The following is a 21,406-nucleotide window of genomic DNA, read 5'->3' as shown; positions in this document are numbered from 1 at the left end:
ATCTTGCTTAGGGTGTTTGCAGGCAATAGGGGTTGCACATCAGGTTGTGGTGAGTGATGTTGGGGTAAGGTGCCCACATTAGTCACAGGGCTGGCACATACACATAGGAGTGCCACTGTTAGGGGACATGCTCTCATCATTTCTGTGGTGGTGCTCACTACCATGATAGCCTTTAAGGTATCATACTATCAATCATACTCCTTTAAGAGTTGTGCTTACACATACACCTGTAGTGTGAGCACCACTGTAAAAATCTAGAACTCTTTATTGGTATCTAGAATTCCAGGCTGGAAAGCTGCCACAATCTCACTAGACTCAGCAGAGGAGAAACTCAGGCTTTCTTGCATACAAGGCAGACACATAGGCTACTGAGCTAACTCCAGGCCACCCCAAAATATTGAACAGGAAAGAAGAGCTTTGAAAATGAGAATACCGCCATTTAAATAACAAGATTTGGGGGGAGAGAACTCCTATTACGAAAAAGAGAACTCTTTTCTTATCTTGTTTTCTCCTTCAGAGATATCGAAACTTCTATGGCAAAATCTTGTGGAACTTGATTCACTAAGCCCCTGAGATTTGCACATTCAGGCCGGAAGGGAGCAAATGAAACAACACCAACTATGGCCTTTGGAGTAGGAATGGAGACCAGGTGACCAGGTTCTTATTGCAAGTCAGAGTCATCTCTGAGTTCCACAATGGACATCTGGCAGAACTGAGAATAGTGATTTCATCAAATATGAGCCTTGCAGACTCACAAGAATCCCTTGTAAATTCCTGTTCTCCACCCATGTTCTGGGGCCTAACCATTGCCATTTCTAGCAAGGTTCCAGGGGACGCTGATGTTGATAGTCTATAGGGTCACTGAAACTTTTCCAGTACTTTGGGGGGTTCACAGATCATGGGGATTACAAAGCTAAAACCAGAAATGTTGGGAGGAAAACTGTAATGAATCGAACTTAAATTTTATTTAAGTCAATGGACCACATTTTATGAACCAATATTTAGATAAAATTGTGTTTGTATTTAAAGCAGAGGAGAAGGAGACATAAAACTTGATCCCCTAGTATCCAGAGAAATAATACAAGGGGTTTAGATCACTTGTCTTGCTTGCAACCAACTTCATACAGTCCCCAACACCACCATATCCTGAGTGTCCCCTGAGCACAGGAGCCACACGAGTAAGCCCTGAGCGCAGAGGGATGTGCCCACCCCCCAAAAAAATTAATCCTCTAGTTTTTGTCTACAAAAGTTTGTCTATAATTATGTCAGGTGGGGTCTAACTTTTGTTGCACAATTGAATCACTTAGAATCTTATAAATAACAATAAAAATGTGGGGTTGGGGGTTGAACTCAGAAGTAAAGCACTTGCCTTACATATGTGGAGGCCCTATTAAAATTAGTGACTCATTGTCTGGCAAAATGCATGCACACACAAACACACAGGTATATACCAGGACACCACTCTTCTGTTTCTTTGGTTATGATAGTTTTTCTCTTCTAACTTTAATTATATTTACTATTAGTATTTTAAAAAAGTGATAACCACATTGCTAATACTATCTAATTATCGGAACCAAATGAGACCCAATAGATAGGAGTTCTGAATAGAGTACATTAGGATTGGGAAATTCCATGATCTTAAATGGGGAATATAGATCATTGATGAAGCTGAATGCCCCAGTGAAAAAAAGGCAACTTATCCAACAATGCTAGATGATAAGTGCTCAGCTCTTTGTTCAGCCTTGCTAAGGCCACATCATGTATTCCTGATAGGTTTCAGATCATTTGTCCAAAACTGCAGTTTTAAAGTAGATACAGCCTATTTACAGATGGAAGCACTGTTGAGTAAGGAGAGCACTGCTTGATGAGTCATTTCTTGTGACATAGAACATCTAATACTTACCTCAGGCTGATGTGCAAAGAACTTAGACTATAAGATGAAACACTTACCTGAAATCGGGCATTTCAAAACAGCCCAGGAAGCCGGTGTTTGCATCTCAGATAATCATTCCAAAGCAATTTGTCATTGCAAAGAAGCAGTAAAAAAGGGTGCAAAAAGCAAGAAATGGTGAGTTAAATTTATGCAGGGAATGTAAGAGGAGAAAGATAAAGAATGTGTGGATATGGGCCCGGAGAGATAGCACAGCGGCGTTTGCCTTGCAAGCAGCCGATCCAGGACCAAAGGTGGTTGGTTCGAATCCCGGTGTCCCATATGGTCCCCCGTGCCTGCCAGGAGCTATTTCTGAGCAGACAGCCAGGAGTAACCTCTGAGCAAAGCCGGGTGTGGCCCAAAAACAAAAACAAAAAAAAAAAAGAATGTGTGGATAGGGGGACAAACTAGAAATTCACTAGAAAAAAATTAATATGAATGTGTAGACACAATCTTCAGGACACTTTATTTTTTTAATTTTATGTTTTTGTTTGGGGCCACACTAAGCTGTGCTCAGAGGTTGTTCCTTCCTGGCTTTGCACTAAGGAAGCATTGTTGGTGGTGCTCAGGGGATCCATTGAGATGTCAGGGATAGAACCCAGGTCTGTTGTATACAAGGCAAATGCCCTCCTCACTGCCCTATGTCCCAAGCTTTTGAAGGATAGAATATCTCCTAAATATCTTCATCTACATTCCATGTTAGTATTCACTACTATTTAAATAAAAAGTGTTGAAGTAATGACTTTTGGCTCTTCAGATTGACAAGCCCTCAAAAATTATAGTAGGGACCAGAGAGATAGCATGGAGGTAAGGCGTTTGCCTTGCATGCAGAAGGACAATAGTTTCGAATCCCGGCATCCCATATGGTCCCCAGAGTCTGCCAGGAGCAAATTTCTGAGCTTAGAGTCAGGAGTAACCCTGAGCACTGCCGGGTGTGAACCCAAAAACCAAAAAAAAAAAAAAAAAATGTATAGCAATTGAAGGCAAAGGTTGGGAACAATAGTTGTTCCCTGAGCTTTTGAGAGTAAATAGAGCATTCTTGCTTCCTGCAGTTTTTCAATAACATATAATATTTTATTGAACATATTTTGTACACATTCATGTGTGTTCATAAATATGTACTCTATATACACTATGTGTTTTCTGTATGTTATGTATTCATAATGTGCTTTTTTAAATCACTGAAAATTGCTGGATATTACTGATTCTAAGTCAATGACTGACTTTAACCTTTATTTTTAACCTTGTAAAAGTGATTTCAATCATTTCCTGGGAAAAGAATGCAATTTCAACTAATCATCCTTCTGCTCCTTGGTGAGTCATAATTGTCAAAATCCATTTTCTCCTTGTACTGAATATTTATTTTTATCCTGAAACATGTGATAGAAAGAGTTTTTAATTAGAAGACACTATATACCACCCAGTCTTCGACATAGGACCTGTACAGAAACTAGGATCTATAACTACAGAAACTGACAGCAACAACTATGAGGCTGAAGAGCTGACCACCGAGAATGACTGACTGGGGGTTGGACAACCGAGTGTGCCTGGAGCCTTGAGTTGGTCTTATGCCAAAATACTTCTGGGGTAAGATCTCCTGTTTTTTAGGCCAAAGGTCTTTCTTTCTAATTTTTTTTCATATTTTGCTGTGTTTACGCAAACAACAACTGACACACACATCTTTTTTGTTGCTGTTTTTTGTTTTGTTTGTTGTTGCTTTTTAGTGTATCTCCCTACCTTTAAAAAAGGGGGGGGCATACTAAACCTTAGGCTATTGTATTAACAACTTCATTAATAATACAATAAATTTCACAAATATAACTGCTAATGAACTCTCACCCCTTCTTTTTCCATTTTTATTGATTATTCATATTTCTTAATAACTTTACATTCTGTTATCCTTAAACAAATGTATTTTGATCAGTTATGTCAACTAGGTGACACATTTTCTTTAAATAAATTTAATTAATTAATTTAAAAAAAGATAGCCATCCTACTAGTGATGGGTGGTGTTCTTTACATGACTGAAACCCAAACACAATCATGTATGTAATCAAGGTGTTTAAATAAAATATAAAAAAATATATAGCCATCCTTTTTTGATCTTGACTACTGTGGGTTTCTTTGGCTCTGTGTTGTGTAATTATGTCAAGCAACTAGAAATTTTCACTCAAACATGTTTAATATTCACACATAACTATTTCTATCACTATATAGTGGAATCTTTTTAATGGCAGATAAATAAAATAATATATAAAAATCAAAAATATTTTCAGATTCCTAATTTACAAACAAAATGTATTTTATTTTACTTTCTTTGCTTGGGAGAGGCATACCACCTGGTGGCGCTCAGGGCTTACTCCTGGTTCTAGGCTTGAGAATCATTCCTAGCAGTGCTCAGGGTGCCAAACTAGGGTGGGCCACATGGAAGGTGAGTGCCTCGTCCCTGTACTGCCTCTCTGATCCCCAGAATGCATTTTAAGTTTATAATTTTTGCCTGGAATGAAGCCCCTGTCCCAGTAATGAGGTCTCATAAAAAATTTATATCTCCCAAGTAACCAGAAGTTCCAAGCTAATTAGTCAGATTTGTCATGGCTCAGCATTCTTTAAGAAAACGAAGATAATTTACACTAGTCATAGGGAGGATGTTTCCAACGAGTATCATCTTTGATCCTAGATTTTCTATAACAGCCCTCCTTTGGGTTGCTGAACACCAACAAAATTGTTTAGAACCTTCAAAAATTCATGCTGAATAACTTTATAGCAGAAAATTAAAAATGTCTTCTTTTAGTTTTGAAAAAATTCTAACTAGGAAATGGCTTCCCCAAACCCAGAGGTCATTTCTCAGTTAGGTTTGCAAGGAATGCAGACAAGAACATCTCTTAACTGTTAAGGCTTCTGATTGTTGAAAATTTCATACTTCAGAGAAGTGAACCACAGCCTAGGGACATGAAGAATCATCTTACTGACCCTCACAGTAACTATGAAACTTAATGGATTCAGATACAGAAGAGTCATTTTCATTTGTTTAGGACATACATTATCTTTGAGCCTAAGCCAGAAATAAGAATGAGAAGCAACCTCTAAAGATCAAAACACCTTTTCCCAGCCTCACTCACTATATAATACTGTACTCAGTTCTTGCCTAAATTCTAAACATCTACTCCCCATTGCTCAGAGAGTCTACCTCAATAAAGATGTTTCACTTTCTATCTTCAAAGTTAAAATATAGGGCCAAAGAGATAGTACAGCAGTAGGACATTTGCCTTGCAAGTTGCTGACGGGTTTGATACCTGGCACTCCATATGGTCCCCTGAACCAGGCCAGAAATGATCCTTGAATGTAGAGGCAGGAGTCAACCCAGAGCATAGGCATGTGTGCCTCCACAAAAATAAAAACTCTCAATTAACTAGGACAGATAAGATACCGTACTCTCTTATATTTACCACTATATAGCAATAGTACCAGATTTCCAAACCCAAACTTGCCCCAATTCCATCCAAATATCTTTTGATGTCAATAATTGACTACCAGTTATGCGATCCCACACTATCAGCTTGGGTATTTTCTGATTTTTCTCCAACCATAGATACTTATATAAATACTGAAGCCTATCTATTTTAACATCTCTCCTTGCATATGGCTAAAGATTTTTAAAAGAAAAGAATCACAAAATTATAAAATATGCATTCACCCCAGGTTTGTGAAATTGGAGCCAAGAGGAAACCTCGTCTAATGTGCAATCTTTATATGTTTAAGAAAACAGAATACTGTGTTTGAGTCAAAATTGTATATGTTCATAGCTTCCTGGCTCTGAAGTGAACCTTAAAGTATATTATTATTTTAAATCTCCCTGGGGACAGAAATAATACAGTAGGTAGAGCACTTGCGTTAAACATAGCTGTTCTGGGGCCAGAGAGATAGCACAGCCATAAGGCGTTTGTCTTGCACACAGTCAACTAAGGAAGGACGGTGATTCAAATCCTGGCATCCCATATGGTCCCCTGAGCCTGCCAGGAGCGATTTCTGAACATAGAGCCAGGAGTAACCCCTGAGCGTTGCCGAGTATGAACCCCCCACAAAAAGTACAGACAAAATACCTAAGTGAGAAGTTGCATTTCAAACTTTGGTTCTACAAAGTTATGCCTCATTTTATTAAAAAAAAAAGTGCTGTCCATTTTTTTAAATTAACTTATCTCCCGAGTTTATATTAGCAATAACTAATCATTAACATGTGTGTCATTTTTGAAGAACATATGAATCATTGATTCCAATCTGTTGTGATGTGATTATTGACCATCTAAAAGCTTCAACACAGGCAGGATATTGCTGAGTCTATATTCTGACATGAAGCTTTAACTACTTATGTTTTCGCTATCCTTAGCCAAATGTTTTAGACCATAAGTTCATCTTTACATTTAGTATATGAATAGAAATTCAATTATCATAAATCTTAAAATATTTTTTATTTCTGTAAAAATAATCCACACCTGACCAAAACAAATTTGGCTAACTCAGGTTATAAAAATATATGTAAAATTTCTAAGACAACAATTCCAAAAAAAGAATTCAGGATGGGACTTGTCTAAAAGAGCAAATTCCTTGAAGGGAAGTCATAGTTCAGCCACATGCATTAGTTGAGATTTCACACTTGACCTTGGGGTTGTTTTTTTGGCGGGGGGAGATGTTTGTTTTAGGGACACATTCAGCAGTAAGCTCACACACAGTAAGCTCAAGGTTCTAGGTCTGTGCTCAGGACCTCAGGCTATGAGAAACATATGAGTTGCAAGGGATCCAAACCTGGCTGGCCACATTGAAGGGAAGCATCTTACCTGCTTGTACTATCGCTCTGGCCCCATACTTGACCTTGTTTTGAAAAGTGTCTATTAGGGCAAAACTTTTGTTTATCTACTTATCTTAGCCACCTATTCTAGGGAATAAAAGGAGATATGGGCTTGTATTGCTGTATAAATAAAGAAAAAGTCCATATTAGCCATCTAGAATTATTAAACAATGATAATATTTACTTTCTTCCAGAAAAAGAAAATGTGTCTCTGATTAAGAATAATAATCTTTACAGTAAGATTGAGAATGGGAAACTTCTCTGTTCAAATTTGCATATGTCCAAATTTGTAACTTATTAGAAAAAATAAATTATGTGTTGTAGTTATGGAATTTAGCTGAATTCATAATAGAATTTGTTTTAGTTGTATAATTTAATTAATCTAAGTATTTTAATGCCTAATAATAACCACAAAATGACCAATTTAGTATATGGTTAACAGAGAGAACGTGCACATAAGAGAACAATATTTTGGAGGGCCGGAGCAGTGGTGGTGCAGAGCAGTGCCTGTGCTAGCCTAGGACCGACTGCAGCTCGATCCCCCAGCGTCCCATATGGTCCCCCAAGCAGGGAGCAATTTCTGAGCGAATAGCCAGGAGTAACTCCTGAGCATCACCAGGTGTGGTCCAAAATATCAAAAAAAAAATATTATCTTGGAGCCAGCAATTAACACACTTGCCTTCCACAGAGCTAACCCAGATCCCTGAGCACAAAGCCAGGAGTAAGTCTGAATAACGAAGATGTGGTCCCAAAGTAAACAAATAAAACAAGAACATTATCTTTCATTAACAAGAACAGTTTTGTGGAAAAAATTAAAGAAATTTATTTCATGGGAAAAAATGTACTTTGGGGCCAGAGAGGTAACTCAGCAGTGCAATGCAAGAGGTGCCACATTTGATCTCTAGAACCATATTGTACCATGAGTACTATGAGAACTGACCCCTAAGCACTGCTGGTGGTGTACCAAAAAAGAAACAACAACAATAATAAACCAAAAATAAAACCTTACGTTTGCAAACAAAATAAAACAGGAAAAAACAGACTTATTTCACAGTACAAATTTTTTTTTACAACTTTTTTTTTAATTATAGTTTTATCCCATTCATTCCTATCTACTGAAACCAGGGTTGGTTATAAATAAAGGAAAAATAAATTAAATAAATTAAAATTAAATTAAAAAGTAAGGATAAAACATAATAAAAGTAGTTAGAGCATGTCCTGTGTGTTTTTTAGAGTGAAACTTCCTTGATTTTTATATAGAAGTGCATAGCATAATTTTTAGAAGAGAAATAATCATTGAGACCTTTTTTCTTTTGAGATAATTGCATGATTGATAGGATTAGTAAACAAATAATATAGATAAACCCTATCTACCTTTAGCCTATTTTCTCTTGATTGTAAGTGACATCTAACATCAATATCCCACAGCATCACAATCAAGAATTAGATACTAATAGAACTTTCTTCTTTAAATTTCACCAGTTTTGCATACACTCATTCTTGTATATGTGCATGAGTGTTTAACTCTGTGTGCAGTTTTATTACCCATATAAATTCATGTAACAATTATCAACTAGTATTATAATTATCCCTAGTATTTGGCGGGGTTGGGGGAAGGCCCACACATGGCTATGGTCGAGGCTAACTCTTTTGTTGTTGTTGTCGCTTTTTGTTTTTGGGTCACACCCGAAAGCGCGCTCAGGAGTTACTCTTGACTCTATGCTCAGAAATCACTCCTGGCAGAGGGACCATATGGGATGCTAGGATTTGAACCACCAACCTTCTGCATGCAAGGCAAATACCTTACCTCCATGCTATCTCTCTGGCCCCAAGGCTCACTCTTGACTACACTCAGAGATCACTCCTAGCAGGCTTTCTGCAAGGCAAACAAACAACCTACTTGCTCCAGTCCCACCCTAATATTCTTTATATCCTATCCTATCTTCCTAACCGCTCATTGCTCCTAAACTCTATCTTAATTATTATTTTCTCTTAAGAAATTAAATTATCCCCGAAGTCCTCAGAGTGGGAGGAAACTGCACTTTCCAAACAAGTGGAAGCAGAGATTAACAGATGGGAATACATTAAACTGAAAAGCTTCTGCACCTCAAAAGAAATAGTGCCCAGGATACAAGAGTCACCCACTGAGTGGGAGAAACTATTCACCCAACATCCTTCAGATAAGGGGCTAATATCCAAAATATACAGGGCACTGACAGAACTTTACAAAAAAAAAACATCTAATCCCATCAAAAAATGGGGAAAAGAAATGAACAGACACTTTGATAAAAAAGAAATACAAATGGCCAAAAGACACATGAAAAAATGCTCCTCGTCACTAATCATCAGAGAGATGCAAATCAAAACAACGATGAGATACCACCTCACACCACAGAGATTGGCGCACATCACAAAGAATGAGAACAATCAGTGCTGGCGGGGATGTGGAGAGAAAGGAACTCTTATCCACTGCTGGTGGGAATGCCGTCTAGTACAGCCTCTATGGAAAGCGATATGGAGGTTTCTTCAAAAACTGGAAATTGAGCTCCCATTCGACCCAGCTATTCCACTCCTAGGGATATACCCTAGGAGCACAAGAATACAATACAAAAACCCCTTCCTCACACCTATATTTATTGCAGCACTATTCACAATAGCCAGGCTCTGGAAACAACCAAGATGCCCTTCAACAGACGAATGGCTAAAGAAATTGTGTACATATACACAATGGAATATTATGCAGCCGTCAGGAGAGATGAAGTCATGAAATTTTCCTATACATGGATGTACATGGAATCTATCATGCTCAGTGAAATAAGTCAGAGGGAGAGAGAGAGACGCAGAATAGTCTCACTCATCTATGGGTCTTAAGAAAAATAAAAGTCATTTTTGTAACAATCCTCAGAGACAATTAGAGGAGAGCTGGAACACCAGCTCACTCCATGAAGCTCACCACAAGAGTGATGAGCACAGTTATAGAAATAACTACACTGAGACTACCATAATCAAGTGAATGAATGAGGGAACTGGAAAGCCTGTCTGGAGTACAGGTGGGGGTGGGGTGGGATGGAGGGAGATTTGGGACTTTGGTGGCGGGAATGTTGCACTGGTGAAGAGGGGTGATCTTTATAGGACTGAAACCTTATCACAATCATTTATGTAATCAAGATATCCAAATAAAGAGAAAAAAAATAATCTTAAAAAAAAATAATAATAAATTTGAAATAAATAAAAAAAAAAAAGAAATTAAATTATGTGATGTGTAACCTACTAGATTGCTTTTTTTAAAATCATTCAAATTGGGGCCGGAGCGATAAGCACAGCAGTAGGGCGTTTGCCTTGCATGCAGCAAATCCAGGACAGACTTGGTTCGATCCCCGGCATCGCATATGGTCCCCCTAGCTAGGAGAGATTTCTGAGCACATAGCCAGGAGTAACCCCTGAGCATCACTGGTTGTGGCCTGCCCCCCAAAAAATCCAAATTTAGATTCATTAAAGTTGTTGAGAATCCATGGTAAAGATGTGCCTCATTTTGTTATACTGTTTGCTATTGAAGGATGTCTATGTTTCATTTTGGAGCTATTGTAAATAAATTGTAAATAAAGATTCACGAAATGAGGTTTTTCTGAGCATAAGTTAAATTTCTTGGGATAAGTGCCTAATGTACAATTATTAATTTTTATCATTATGGGGATCACACTCAGTGGCTTTGAGGAAAAATTACCTTGGAAAATAAATGTTCTGATGAGGGCCAATTTTACCAATTTTTTTTCCCTTGCCTTCTTTCTTTCTTTGTTGTGCCATAACTGGCAGGCTCAAGGGCTATTCTTATTCCCACCAGTATTGTGCAGAGACAGAACTCTGCACAATGATACAAAACATGGTTTCCAGTTCTTTACGCTATCTTCCCTGGCCCCAGTGGTATTTTATAATACATAAAAAGTTCTACATTTCACTTTCAGTCCTCACTATTTTTCCTATATATTTTATATCTGAGTGTTTTAATATTTTGCATTTATATCCATGATCTGTTTGCAGTTAATATTTGTATAAGATGTGAAATTATTGTTGCAATTCTTTCTTCCCCCTATAGATAGCCAATTGCTCCAGCACCATTTATTATAAAGATTAATCATCTTTATTGAATTGCCTTTGCACCTCAAAAGTCAGCTGAGCATGTTTTGTAGATTCCTTATTCTAGTGCAGTGTTCCTTGGTTCTATCACTTCACCAATAGGACTCTCTCTTATTTATTTTAGTACTGTCAACTTGATTTTTTGGTGTAAATCTCAATATAAAGTAATTTTCAAAATGTTTTTAACTGTTCTAATTCCTTTGCCTTTATATTCCAAAGGCTATTTTATTGCTGCAAAATTACCATGTATTACATTAATGTCAAACAAAAGAAAACAAATGCCTGGATATGGCCTTAAGAATCAGATCCCAATATTTTATTTTTATTTTTAGAAGATATTATAATATCCAATTTAAACTTGGAATAAAAGGGTTGAGCCATGCATGTTAATGTTTGATGCTTGGGGGCTGTTTATGGTTTTCTACTCAGGAATGACCCCTGGTGATGCCAAGGCTTTGAATTAAGGTCACAGATATCAGAGCTACATGCAAGACAAGTACCTTACCTCCTGTAATTATTTTTCCAGCCCCTCAAGCAATATTAAAAGAAGAAATACAACTCTTTAAATATTTGTCAATAAAATACTCACTAGACTCACATTGTATCATTTTACCTTCCAGATGTATTAAATTTAGTTCTTCACCCCAGAGAGATTTTGCTTTGTTTCATAAAATATTCTACCAATACACAAAGCTAGTAATATATTCTGAGTTACAGAACATGTAACTTTAACATAACAGAGGAAAGATAATAAGTAAAAAATGCTTCAGAAAATTATTTTCACCTCATTTTCCTAGCAATAGTTAACAGCTGTCTTATTTCAAATTTTTAACAATTTAAAACAATCGATTTTTTAAATTATTTTCTAAATTGATATTTAAAGTTATTAGCTCAGAGGCTGCAGCTGGAAAGTGGAGAATTGAAGTTGTAATTGAGTTGTGGCTTCTGTGATAATTTTACTCCCCTTGTAGCTAAGTCCCTTAATGATAGTGTGTCTGTTGGATTCCTAGTATTTAAAGCCCAGTGAGCTATACAGATAGAGCTATATAGCTATATCTTCATCTTTCAACTTTTCCCAAGAGGCAAGATTATAAGGCATGGCACATATAAACCCAACAACTCATGCTATAAAGGAGTCCATTTATACTTTTTAAAAAGAAAGTATTTCCCAGGATTTGTTAAATTCCCCTGCTGATATTTTTTATAGGTAGGAAGAGGTACAAGAGGCAGATTTTAGATTTTCCTTCATTGGATCTATGTATCAATCTTTTTTATATGTCCTAAAAATAACCCAAAGAGTTCTCAGTAAATAAAGGTTGTCTCAGATCAAGTTTCCTAGGAGTATATCCTGAAACAGAGATTTGTGTTCCAGTGATTTACTAAGACAGGGGCTTGAGGAATAAGAGTGGGGGAAGTAGAGACCAATTGTGCTCCCACCTGTAGTCAGGCTTAAAATTCACCCCAGGAAGGGTTATGAGCATAAATTATGCCATAGAGCTGGTCCCAGCCAGAGATCTGGTGCCAACCTTGTGAATTATAGACCCACTAGTTATTGACCCAGGCAAGGACCTGAACAAGGCTGGTAAAGATTTGAAAGTTCCTGCATCCATGACTAGCACCTTACTTAAAAGCAGAACTGGTGTTAGAAATCAAGGATTGTTAGTGTTCCAAGTTAACCAGGTGTTTCCTTGACCTTGTGCGCCTGTGTGGCTGCCTTATATGTGACTGTTTCTATTATGTTCAAAGGTTGCTCAGTTACACCAAAGATCAAGGGGAATGCATCATGGGTGCCTGCCGTGCCCCTACTGGCAACGTCCTTGTGGGCCATGGTGCACAGCTTGCAACATCTTCCATCTACCTGCTCAGCAGAATCCAAAAATACTGCATCCTCAGCTAGCTTGAGGTGGGTTGTTTGATTTTTTATTTATTTATTTATTTATTTATTTATTTATTTATTTATTTATTTATTTTACTGTTGGAGAATTAAAAAATGTTGGAAATTCTTCCAAATACCACTGGAATTATTCTTTCTGAATGACAGAGACATTGGGTATACAACTCCAAATCCAAAAAAAACCTTGGCTAAGCAGAAAATAAGAAAGATCTGCCTTGTTTAATTCTTGCTACCTTTAGAATCAGTCAGAAAAAAAAGACTTTTGGGTTCAGTCTTTAAAGATAATTACTGTAAACTGTAAAGTTCTGTTTATCTGACTTAGATAACTGCCAAAGAGTAGGTAGGCATTATTGATGTGCTTTTAGTAATAATCCCTCAGGACCTCAAGGCTATTAAACTGAGCATGAGTTGTTCTGCCTTAGACAGAAACAGATGGGATGTGGGGCTTTTTATTGATTGTACATCAGCCTCATGATGACATTTGGAAATTGTGCTATCTGAAACGTTAAAATCCCAATGTGGTGTCTGGAGAGATAATACAACAGGTAGAAAAATTGCCTTATGGGTGACACTCTGATTCAATCTCCAACATCACATAAGGTCCCCAACATCTCCAATAGTAATCCCTGAGCACAGGTCCAAAAAATAATTCAAAGCACCACAGAGTGTGACCCAAAAATAACAATAACAACAAAATCCCAGTGTAAATAATTTTTGTGTTTTTTTTAAGACAGGTTTTAGAAAAGAACCGGTTGCTTTCCAACTTTCTTCCTTTCCTATTCTTTGGTAGCAGAACAAGAATCAAAGGTCCTTTGAGTATCATACCTGCTGAAAATCAGAGGCAATCACGTCAGCACCTTAAATAAGAGGATGTTCAAGGAAGGAAGTTGGACAGAAGCCTAAAGTTGGAGGTTCAGGCTTTTCCATGTATTGTTCATCTAAGGCAATCCATGGATATCTCTGGGAAATGTTTTGAAAATGGAGACCATATTTGGATGCTTAATACTGTTCCAAGTTTGGAAAATACTTGTAAAGGAAGGAGATTCTCCACATAAGCAAGGAAATGCTTGACCAACTCAGTGGAGTAGATGGCCCCCAAATCCCTGAACTAATTCTACCTTATTATACCCACATCATGTACCTCATTCTTCAGCCACTGCATTTGTTTGCTTGTCATGAACCAACATACTCTGACAATAATTAAACATTGGTATTACTGATCTGGGAAAATAATTTGAAGAGCATGTGCTTTGCATTTGGGAGTCTTGGCATTGAAAGGTCTCCCGGGTACCACTGGAAGTGGCATCCAAACACTACCAATTGTGTCCTCACAAAAGCTTAACATAACTAAATTTATAAGTGAATATTCCTATAATCTCAAAATGACAGTTCCAGAAATAGAAGGAAATTAAACTTCAGAGACTTCTTTGGTCTAAAGAACCATAGAAATCCCAGTGCTACCAACAAAATGTCCAAATAATATTCTGGCTGACAGAATATTTCAGGACAGACCACAGGTATTAGTCTACATAAATATTTAGGCATTTGGGGATGATTTTTACCATTTGTTACCTAACAAAAAGCCACAAGTGAAACATTCTCTTCAGAAGCTTCCAGTAAATACTGACCTGTTCCTGACCCAAAATGAACTCCCACAGTTAGTGCACAATTAAGTATCCTCTGTAGCTGCCTCATCAAGGAGCATGCTTCTAAAATATCTTTTAAAAATTGACCTACCTGAGATCTGTTGGGGGGGGTCTAAAGTAAGGGAGTTTGCCTCTCCTTGAACTTCCACACTTCTGAAATTCCAGGGAGCCACTCCCACAACCCATAGCTACCTCCATGTCAGTTCATCTGCCTAACTCCACAGAGCCTTGACCATCTTCGACTGTGGAGCCACAGACTTGGCCACACAATACCCCCAAATTTTTTCAATATTGACATCTCAGGAGAAATGCACCAAACTAGACTGAAATTTTCATAAAACTAGCAGCAGCTTAGTTTACTTCGAGCTTACTTCAAGTTTACTTCAAGCTTAGGTTTACTTCAAACAATGACATAATGATCCTATTATGAAATATGACTTTTCTGAATTTTCCTTTAAAGACATTTTTATAATAATTCTATTACCATTTAGTTGTAAACAAGCAATGTTAAGTAAATTATTTGTGCCTGCCAAAAGGCTGTCTTGAGGTGGGTGAGGAACTAGAAACAATGGTGGAGGGAATGTTACAATGGTGATGGGGTTGGGATGGAAACATTGAATGCTAAAAATAATCTTATTAGGAGCAACTTTGTAAATCACACTGTTTAAAAAAAAGTAATTTTTAATGACACATTTATGAATACTTTCCTCAGTCATTTCTATTTTATTATTGGATATATTTTGAATTTTTACATCTTTATATGGACTTCTGCTCCTTTAGATAAACCTGGGATAAGTTTCCCCATGTCTAGAATTTATTTCACTTTAATTGTACCTTAATTTTTGAAAGATATCTTAATTTTCTTCAAGAATAAAGCTTATTATGAACAGTAAAAGAGAATTTATCTATTTTGAGAGAGCCCAACTGAAATAATCATCAATGTCATTCATTAACTCACTTAATTTTATGAGCACCACTGTGTGTTAGTCACCATAGAAATAAAACAAAGGGGGCCGGGTGGTGGCGCTAAAGGTAAGGTGCCTGCCTTGCCTGCGCTAGCCTTGGACGGACCGCGGTTCGATCCCCCGGTGTCCCATATGGTCCCCCAAGCCAGGAGCAACTTCTGAGCACATAGCCAGGAGTAACCCCTGAGCATTACCGGGTGTGGCCCAAAAATCAAAAAAAAAAAAAAAAAAAGAAATAAAACAAAGCCCAAATCCTCATTCAGCTTAAATTCTATTGATGGAGAAAAACTATTATACAACAACTATATAAAATAGTTTCAAATAGAAAGCACAACTTTAAAATTACATAAAGTTAAAAGATATAAAGTATTAAAATCTTCAAGATAGGGAGGTAATATAAATTTAGATGAGAGAGTCAAGAAAGTTTCTCTTAAATGATGATGACATTTAAAGGGACCTGAAAGAGGGGTGAGTGAACGTAAGAGATGTGAGTATTTTAGAAAATACATGAGAGGACAACTATTGGTCTCAAGACTCTAAGGAGGAGAATTCTTGTTGTACTCTAGGAATGGCAAGAATACAGTTAACTAGAGCTGAGTGTATTGAAGTAGTGTAGAAGCAAAGATTATACTTTCAGGGATCATTTCTATAGTATGTGAAGTAGTGTAGAAGCAATAAACAACTTTTAGTAATAATTATAGACACTTTTGCTATTGTAGGCAATTCCCAGCACAGACAATAAATATAATAAATAACCCAATTTTTTTAAAACTTTGCCCATAAAGCTCTTCCAATGGATTATGAATATTATCCAGGAACAACTGTGCAGGCCATTGGGAAATATTTCCTTGGAGTTTTCAGTAAAACTACAAATGAATATAAAATGAATTCAAAAGCCAGCATGAACTGTTGTATTCCTTAAAAAATTATCTTAAGAGACATTATTTAGAATATGTTAATAAGATATTCTATTCCATAACACAAGAGAGTAGGCCTCATTCATTGTGTTGTAGAATTAATGAAAAACATAAATTCTCCATGTGTGATATAAAGGTTTTAGTCATTAATTTTTCCCACTAAAATGCATGCCTAAGAACAAAAAGATGATGGTTGTAGTTAACTGAGTGGTTTTTTATTGATTTCTTGCCAAATATTCTTTAATTTGTTTTGGTTTTGTATCTTTTCATTTACTTCCAATTTGGTTTCCAGATGTTCTCTGATGACCATATAGTGCTGGGAATTGAACCTGAATCTTCTATATACAAAGCATGTTCTCCAGCTCTTTGAGCTATCTCCATAGTCCCTAGATATTGTTTTATGACTAAAAAAAGTAATTATTATTAATCAATACTAATTATCTATAATTTAAAAGAACAAAAAAAATAAAAGAACGTCTAGCTCATCTGACCTATCAGAAAACATATATGACTTCATATAATTGTATAAATTTATAAAATATGTACATGATCATATTTTAATTTCATTTAGCTTCTATTGATAGAAAAATGATGTCTTCACTTCCTGTTTTTTTATTTTTATCCAGACAGCAAGACAAATATAGTAAGTACAGCTTGTTTTTAAATTCAGATCAACAATAAGCAATTACTATTCTCTATTTTTAATTTTAATGATGGTGTTCTTCCGGGGGAACAAAAATGCTTCATCTGTGACTCCAGATTTCCAAATGAATCATACACCCCTCCAACAGCCACACTATTGAGAATGTAATTACAAGTCTCAAGTCAGATAGAGAAATGAAATGGTGGCAATCTGAAAATGGTATGATTAAGTTTCTTTCCAATTCTTTATTTCTTCATTGTCTTAATAAGTCATCATTCTAACTTTAATAACGTTCACTGCAAGGCATTGTATTGGAATGAATCTGTATATGCCAAGAATAAAGAGGACACAATTTATTTTCTTTTTTTGTTTTGTTTTGTTTTTGGCCACACCTGGTGGCACTCAGGGGTTACTCCTGGCTCTGAGCTCAGAATCGCTCCTGGTAGGCATGGTGGACCATATGGGATGCAGGGATTTGAACCACCGTCCCTCCACGATTGGCTGCTTGCAAGGCAAACACGCTACCGCTGTGCTATCTCTCTGGCCCTTATTTTCTTTTTTTGTTTATTTGTTTGTTTGTTTGTTTTGGTCACACCCGATGACGCTCAGGGTTTACTCCTGGCTATGTGCTCAGAAATCGCTCCTGGCTCGGGGAATCATATTGGAATTCGTCCTGTGCAAGGAGAACACCCTACAGCTGCACTATCACTCTGGCCCCTTATTTTCATTTTTCAAAGATTATTTTTCCTTACAGAAACTGAAGTATATTTAAAACACATAATTCTTCCTTATAGAAACTAAAGTATATTTAAAACACATAACTCAGATTGCTCAGTCTTTCCATATGGGGGGGGGGAGAAAATATCTCTATATTCTTTTGTTCTTTTTATATGTCTTAAAAGAGGATATTTAGGAAAAGATGTTTATTGGCCATAAAGATAAAGCAAGCACAGAGCTAAAAGCTAACACACTTGCCTTGCATGTGGCAAACCCTGGTTTGATCATCGGCAGGACATATGGTCCCTAAGTACCATCCAGAATCATTGTTCAACACAGAGCCGGGAATAGCCTTGAGCACTGCCTGGTGTGAGACCAAAAAACAAACAAACAACAAAGCAAAACAAAACAAATTTAAAATAATGCTTATGAGGTGTTGGTAAATTAAGATTAATACAGAACATATGGTTGCAAAATGTGAAAGTAAACCTCAGACACATTTTCTTTCTCAAACACATTAAGACTTTTGAAAGGATGTTACATTAATTACTGCAAGTCAAATGTTTAAAATTAAATTGAGTAGAAAGATTAATTGGCTACTGACTGAAATTCTTTTCCTTCTATCCACTTTGCTCATGAGCAATTGTGACACAAAACACCACATTAACCAGCCATATGTCCTCAGTATCTGATGAAATTTGAAACTGATAAGCAATTGTTTTGTGTCCCATCCAAGCACATTTCATATAGACTGAACTTCCCAATATTGGCTAGCTCACTCACAAAGTCGTCTGGAATTGTTTCATTTTCCTTAGTCTTCACAAATTGATTCCATTTGCCACATCTCTGTATAGTGCATGCCTGCCTACAATTCCTTAATTGTCTTCAGATGTCTAAATGTATTTCCCTAAACATTTGAGAGAAATGTAAGAATAAGAAGATAGTCTAAGGGGCTGGCGCAGTGGCGCAAGCTGTAAGGTGCCTGCCTTGCCCAAGCGAGCCTAGGATGGACCTTGGTTTGATCCCCCTGCCGTCCCATATGGTCCCCACGCCTGGAGCAATTTCTGAGCGTATATCCAGGAGTAACCCCTGAGTTTCACTGGCTGTGGCCAAAATACAAAAACAAACAAGCAAGCAAAAAAAAATCAGAATGTGTTTTTGAACTTTGGCACATCCAAGTTTGAATCAACCATACTGGAAGTGTTCAGTAGCTACATGTGACTAGACATTATAGTCTTGGGTCTCACAACTCTAAAGAACAGTGACTGGAGGTCAGAGAAGTTGCACAGGGGTTAAGGCACTTGCATGTATTGATCCTGAGCACCAAATAAAGTCCACTGAGCATTGCAAGAATGATCCAAAGCAGAGTCCAATGTAAGCTGATGTAAGTACAGCTGGGTGTGCCCTTCTCCCACTCCCAACCCCAACCCTAAAAAACAATGACTGCATTACAGTGGGTTAGGGTTCAGCTTAAAGTTTTGGAATTCAGAGGTGAATGATTCATAGAGAATTTGCTGCTGAGTGCAGCCATTTCCCATGTGTCAAATGTTTCTAATTTTTTTGTAGGAAGATTTACTTTCCCATGTCTTTAGTTGAGAACCTTGTTCCATATAGCCAGCTTTGACAGAGGGTGTTCCTTTTTTGAGAGGATGTGAACAACAGTTAATATGCAATGTCAAGATCAATGAACTCTAAAGCAAAAATAATGTACCCAGCTGTGTACAAAATCACTTGTGTTCATAAGGAAGAAGCCAACAAAAGACTGAGAATTTGTGTTCAAACTGACCTGTCATTTAGTAAAAATCAATTGTGTTCTGGTCCCATGAATAAATTAGGAAAAGTCTCATTTGACTTAAATTATCTTTTCTTTTTCTTTTCTTTTTTTTTTTTGGCCACACCTGGTGCGCGCTCAGGGGTTACTCTGGCTATGTGCTCAGAATAGCGCAAGCAAGGCAGGCATGTTACCGCTTGCACCACCGCTCTCCGGCCTCACACATCCTGAATATTTAAGACTTGGTTTTGGGGAAAATATATAATAAAATTGGATTGATATTTAAAATAGTTATTACATGTTAAAATAAAAATTTTTATATATTGCATAAAATATTTAAAAATAACTTCAACTATTTATTTTTGGTTATCAAAATGTGGCTTCTAGATTTCAAATTATACATCTACTCACATTATATTTCTATTGCATGTCTAAAGCATTTCTCAATATCCAGGATATTTCAAAGAGTCCATACCACATGTGAAAATCATGTAAATTGAGCCTACAGAGCTGGTGGAGAGGTGAACAGTAGACTGGAGTCTGGGAGGAAACACAGAAAAGAAATAAAGTTGGAAGAAAGATACAGTCAGAAAAAAATAAGAGAAATACTGTTCTGGATCAGTGCCATTGTGTTTAGAATGGACCAATTCTCTATGTCTATGTTAGAGATGAATGGCAGCTATCTCAGTGCAATGTCTTCACCAGGCTACTTTTGTCATCTCAGATAGTGATGCTCAGAGATCACCAGTCTAGGGGAAATATTTTAAACCAGGGTCTCAAACTCTTGGCCCACGGGCCACAAATGGCCCTCCATACAACATTTTGTGGCCCTGCCCTAGAGGAATCCTTTTTTGTTTTGTTTTGTTTTAGTTGTTTGGGTCACACCCCTCAATGTTCAAGGCTTACTACTGACTTTGCACTCAAGGATCACCCCAACTTTGTCTCCTGCGGCCCGCAGGTAAATTGAATTTGAGACCCCTGTAAACTATGTCTTCTATGTCTTATGCTAAATTTTAAAAAGTCCTAGTTTAAATCATTGTTAGTTTTATTAATATTATTATTATTAGTTTTATTATTGTTGTTAGTTAACTTTTGGAAAAAAGGGATGTGTTGATTTTATCATGCTCTGACTAGCAAGCTTATGTGTAGCCAAGTTTTAAGTTTAAGGAAATTAGTTCTTTCTTTACATCTATGGGAAATATCCCAGAATGCCCTGAATGAAAAGTAATACTGCCACATGGTGGCCATATACATTGCCACCAAAAATTGTATAGGTAAAGCCTATATATATTGTAAACACTTAGCCCTTGCATAAAATGGCTTAAGAAATGATAACAGGGCCCAGAGAGATAGCACAGCGGCGTTTGTCTTGCAAGCAGCCGATCCAGGAACAACAGTGGTTGGTTCAAATCCGGTGTCCCATAAGGTTCCCCGTGCCTGCCAGGAGCTATTTCTGAGTAGACAGCCAGGAGTAACCCCTGAGCACCGCCGGGTGTGGCCCAAAAACCAAAAAAAAAAAAAAAAAGAAAAAAAAAAAGAAAAAGAAAAAAACATGATAACAATAGAAAAAAATGGTCACCTGTCATGTGGACTCCCAAGAGTTTTAATACAAATCAAATGCAAGAATGGACTTACTATGATAAGCAAGTCTCTCAAATCACTGGTTTTCTTCTTTCTGTTTTGCTGTCTAGGTCTTGATCATGTCAGCATCAGACTGGACCTAGAAGCATTGTTTCTGTTCATCAACCTTATTCTGAAATTTAAGATACAGTCATAGAGTTTTGCTGTGCATTCACTTACAAATACTGAATGTATTTGGAATTTCACTTATTTGCTTTCTTGCAGAACAAATCACTTTGTAAATCTGCTCTGGACTTTGCCATTTGGGTCTTATAATTAAATAGAAACATACCACTTATTATTTGTAAATAACTTGTATGGTTAAC

The 21,406-nt window shown here is 36.9% G+C and overlaps 1 protein-coding gene across 1 annotated transcript in view; it reads left to right on the top strand.

Annotated features, from left to right (window-relative positions):
• The first annotated feature begins 3,210 nt into the window (after positions 1 to 3,210).
• LOC126014625 (laminin subunit beta-4-like) overlaps positions 3,211 to 21,406 on the top strand; it is a 63,093-nt gene continuing 44,897 nt past the window's right edge. The window contains 5 exon segments of the mRNA XM_049777855.1: positions 3,211 to 3,248; positions 12,654 to 12,803; positions 17,050 to 17,114; positions 17,117 to 17,191; positions 21,152 to 21,246. Coding sequence (XP_049633812.1) covers positions 3,211 to 3,248; positions 12,654 to 12,803; positions 17,050 to 17,114; positions 17,117 to 17,191; positions 21,152 to 21,246 — 423 coding nt within the window.

This window comes from Suncus etruscus, chromosome 1 (assembly GCF_024139225.1).
Source record: "Suncus etruscus isolate mSunEtr1 chromosome 1, mSunEtr1.pri.cur, whole genome shotgun sequence".
Taxonomy (NCBI): Eukaryota; Metazoa; Chordata; class Mammalia; order Eulipotyphla; family Soricidae; genus Suncus; species Suncus etruscus.
The sequence above is the reverse complement of the archived record's forward strand: the minus strand, read 5'-3'. Positions and strand labels throughout refer to the sequence as shown.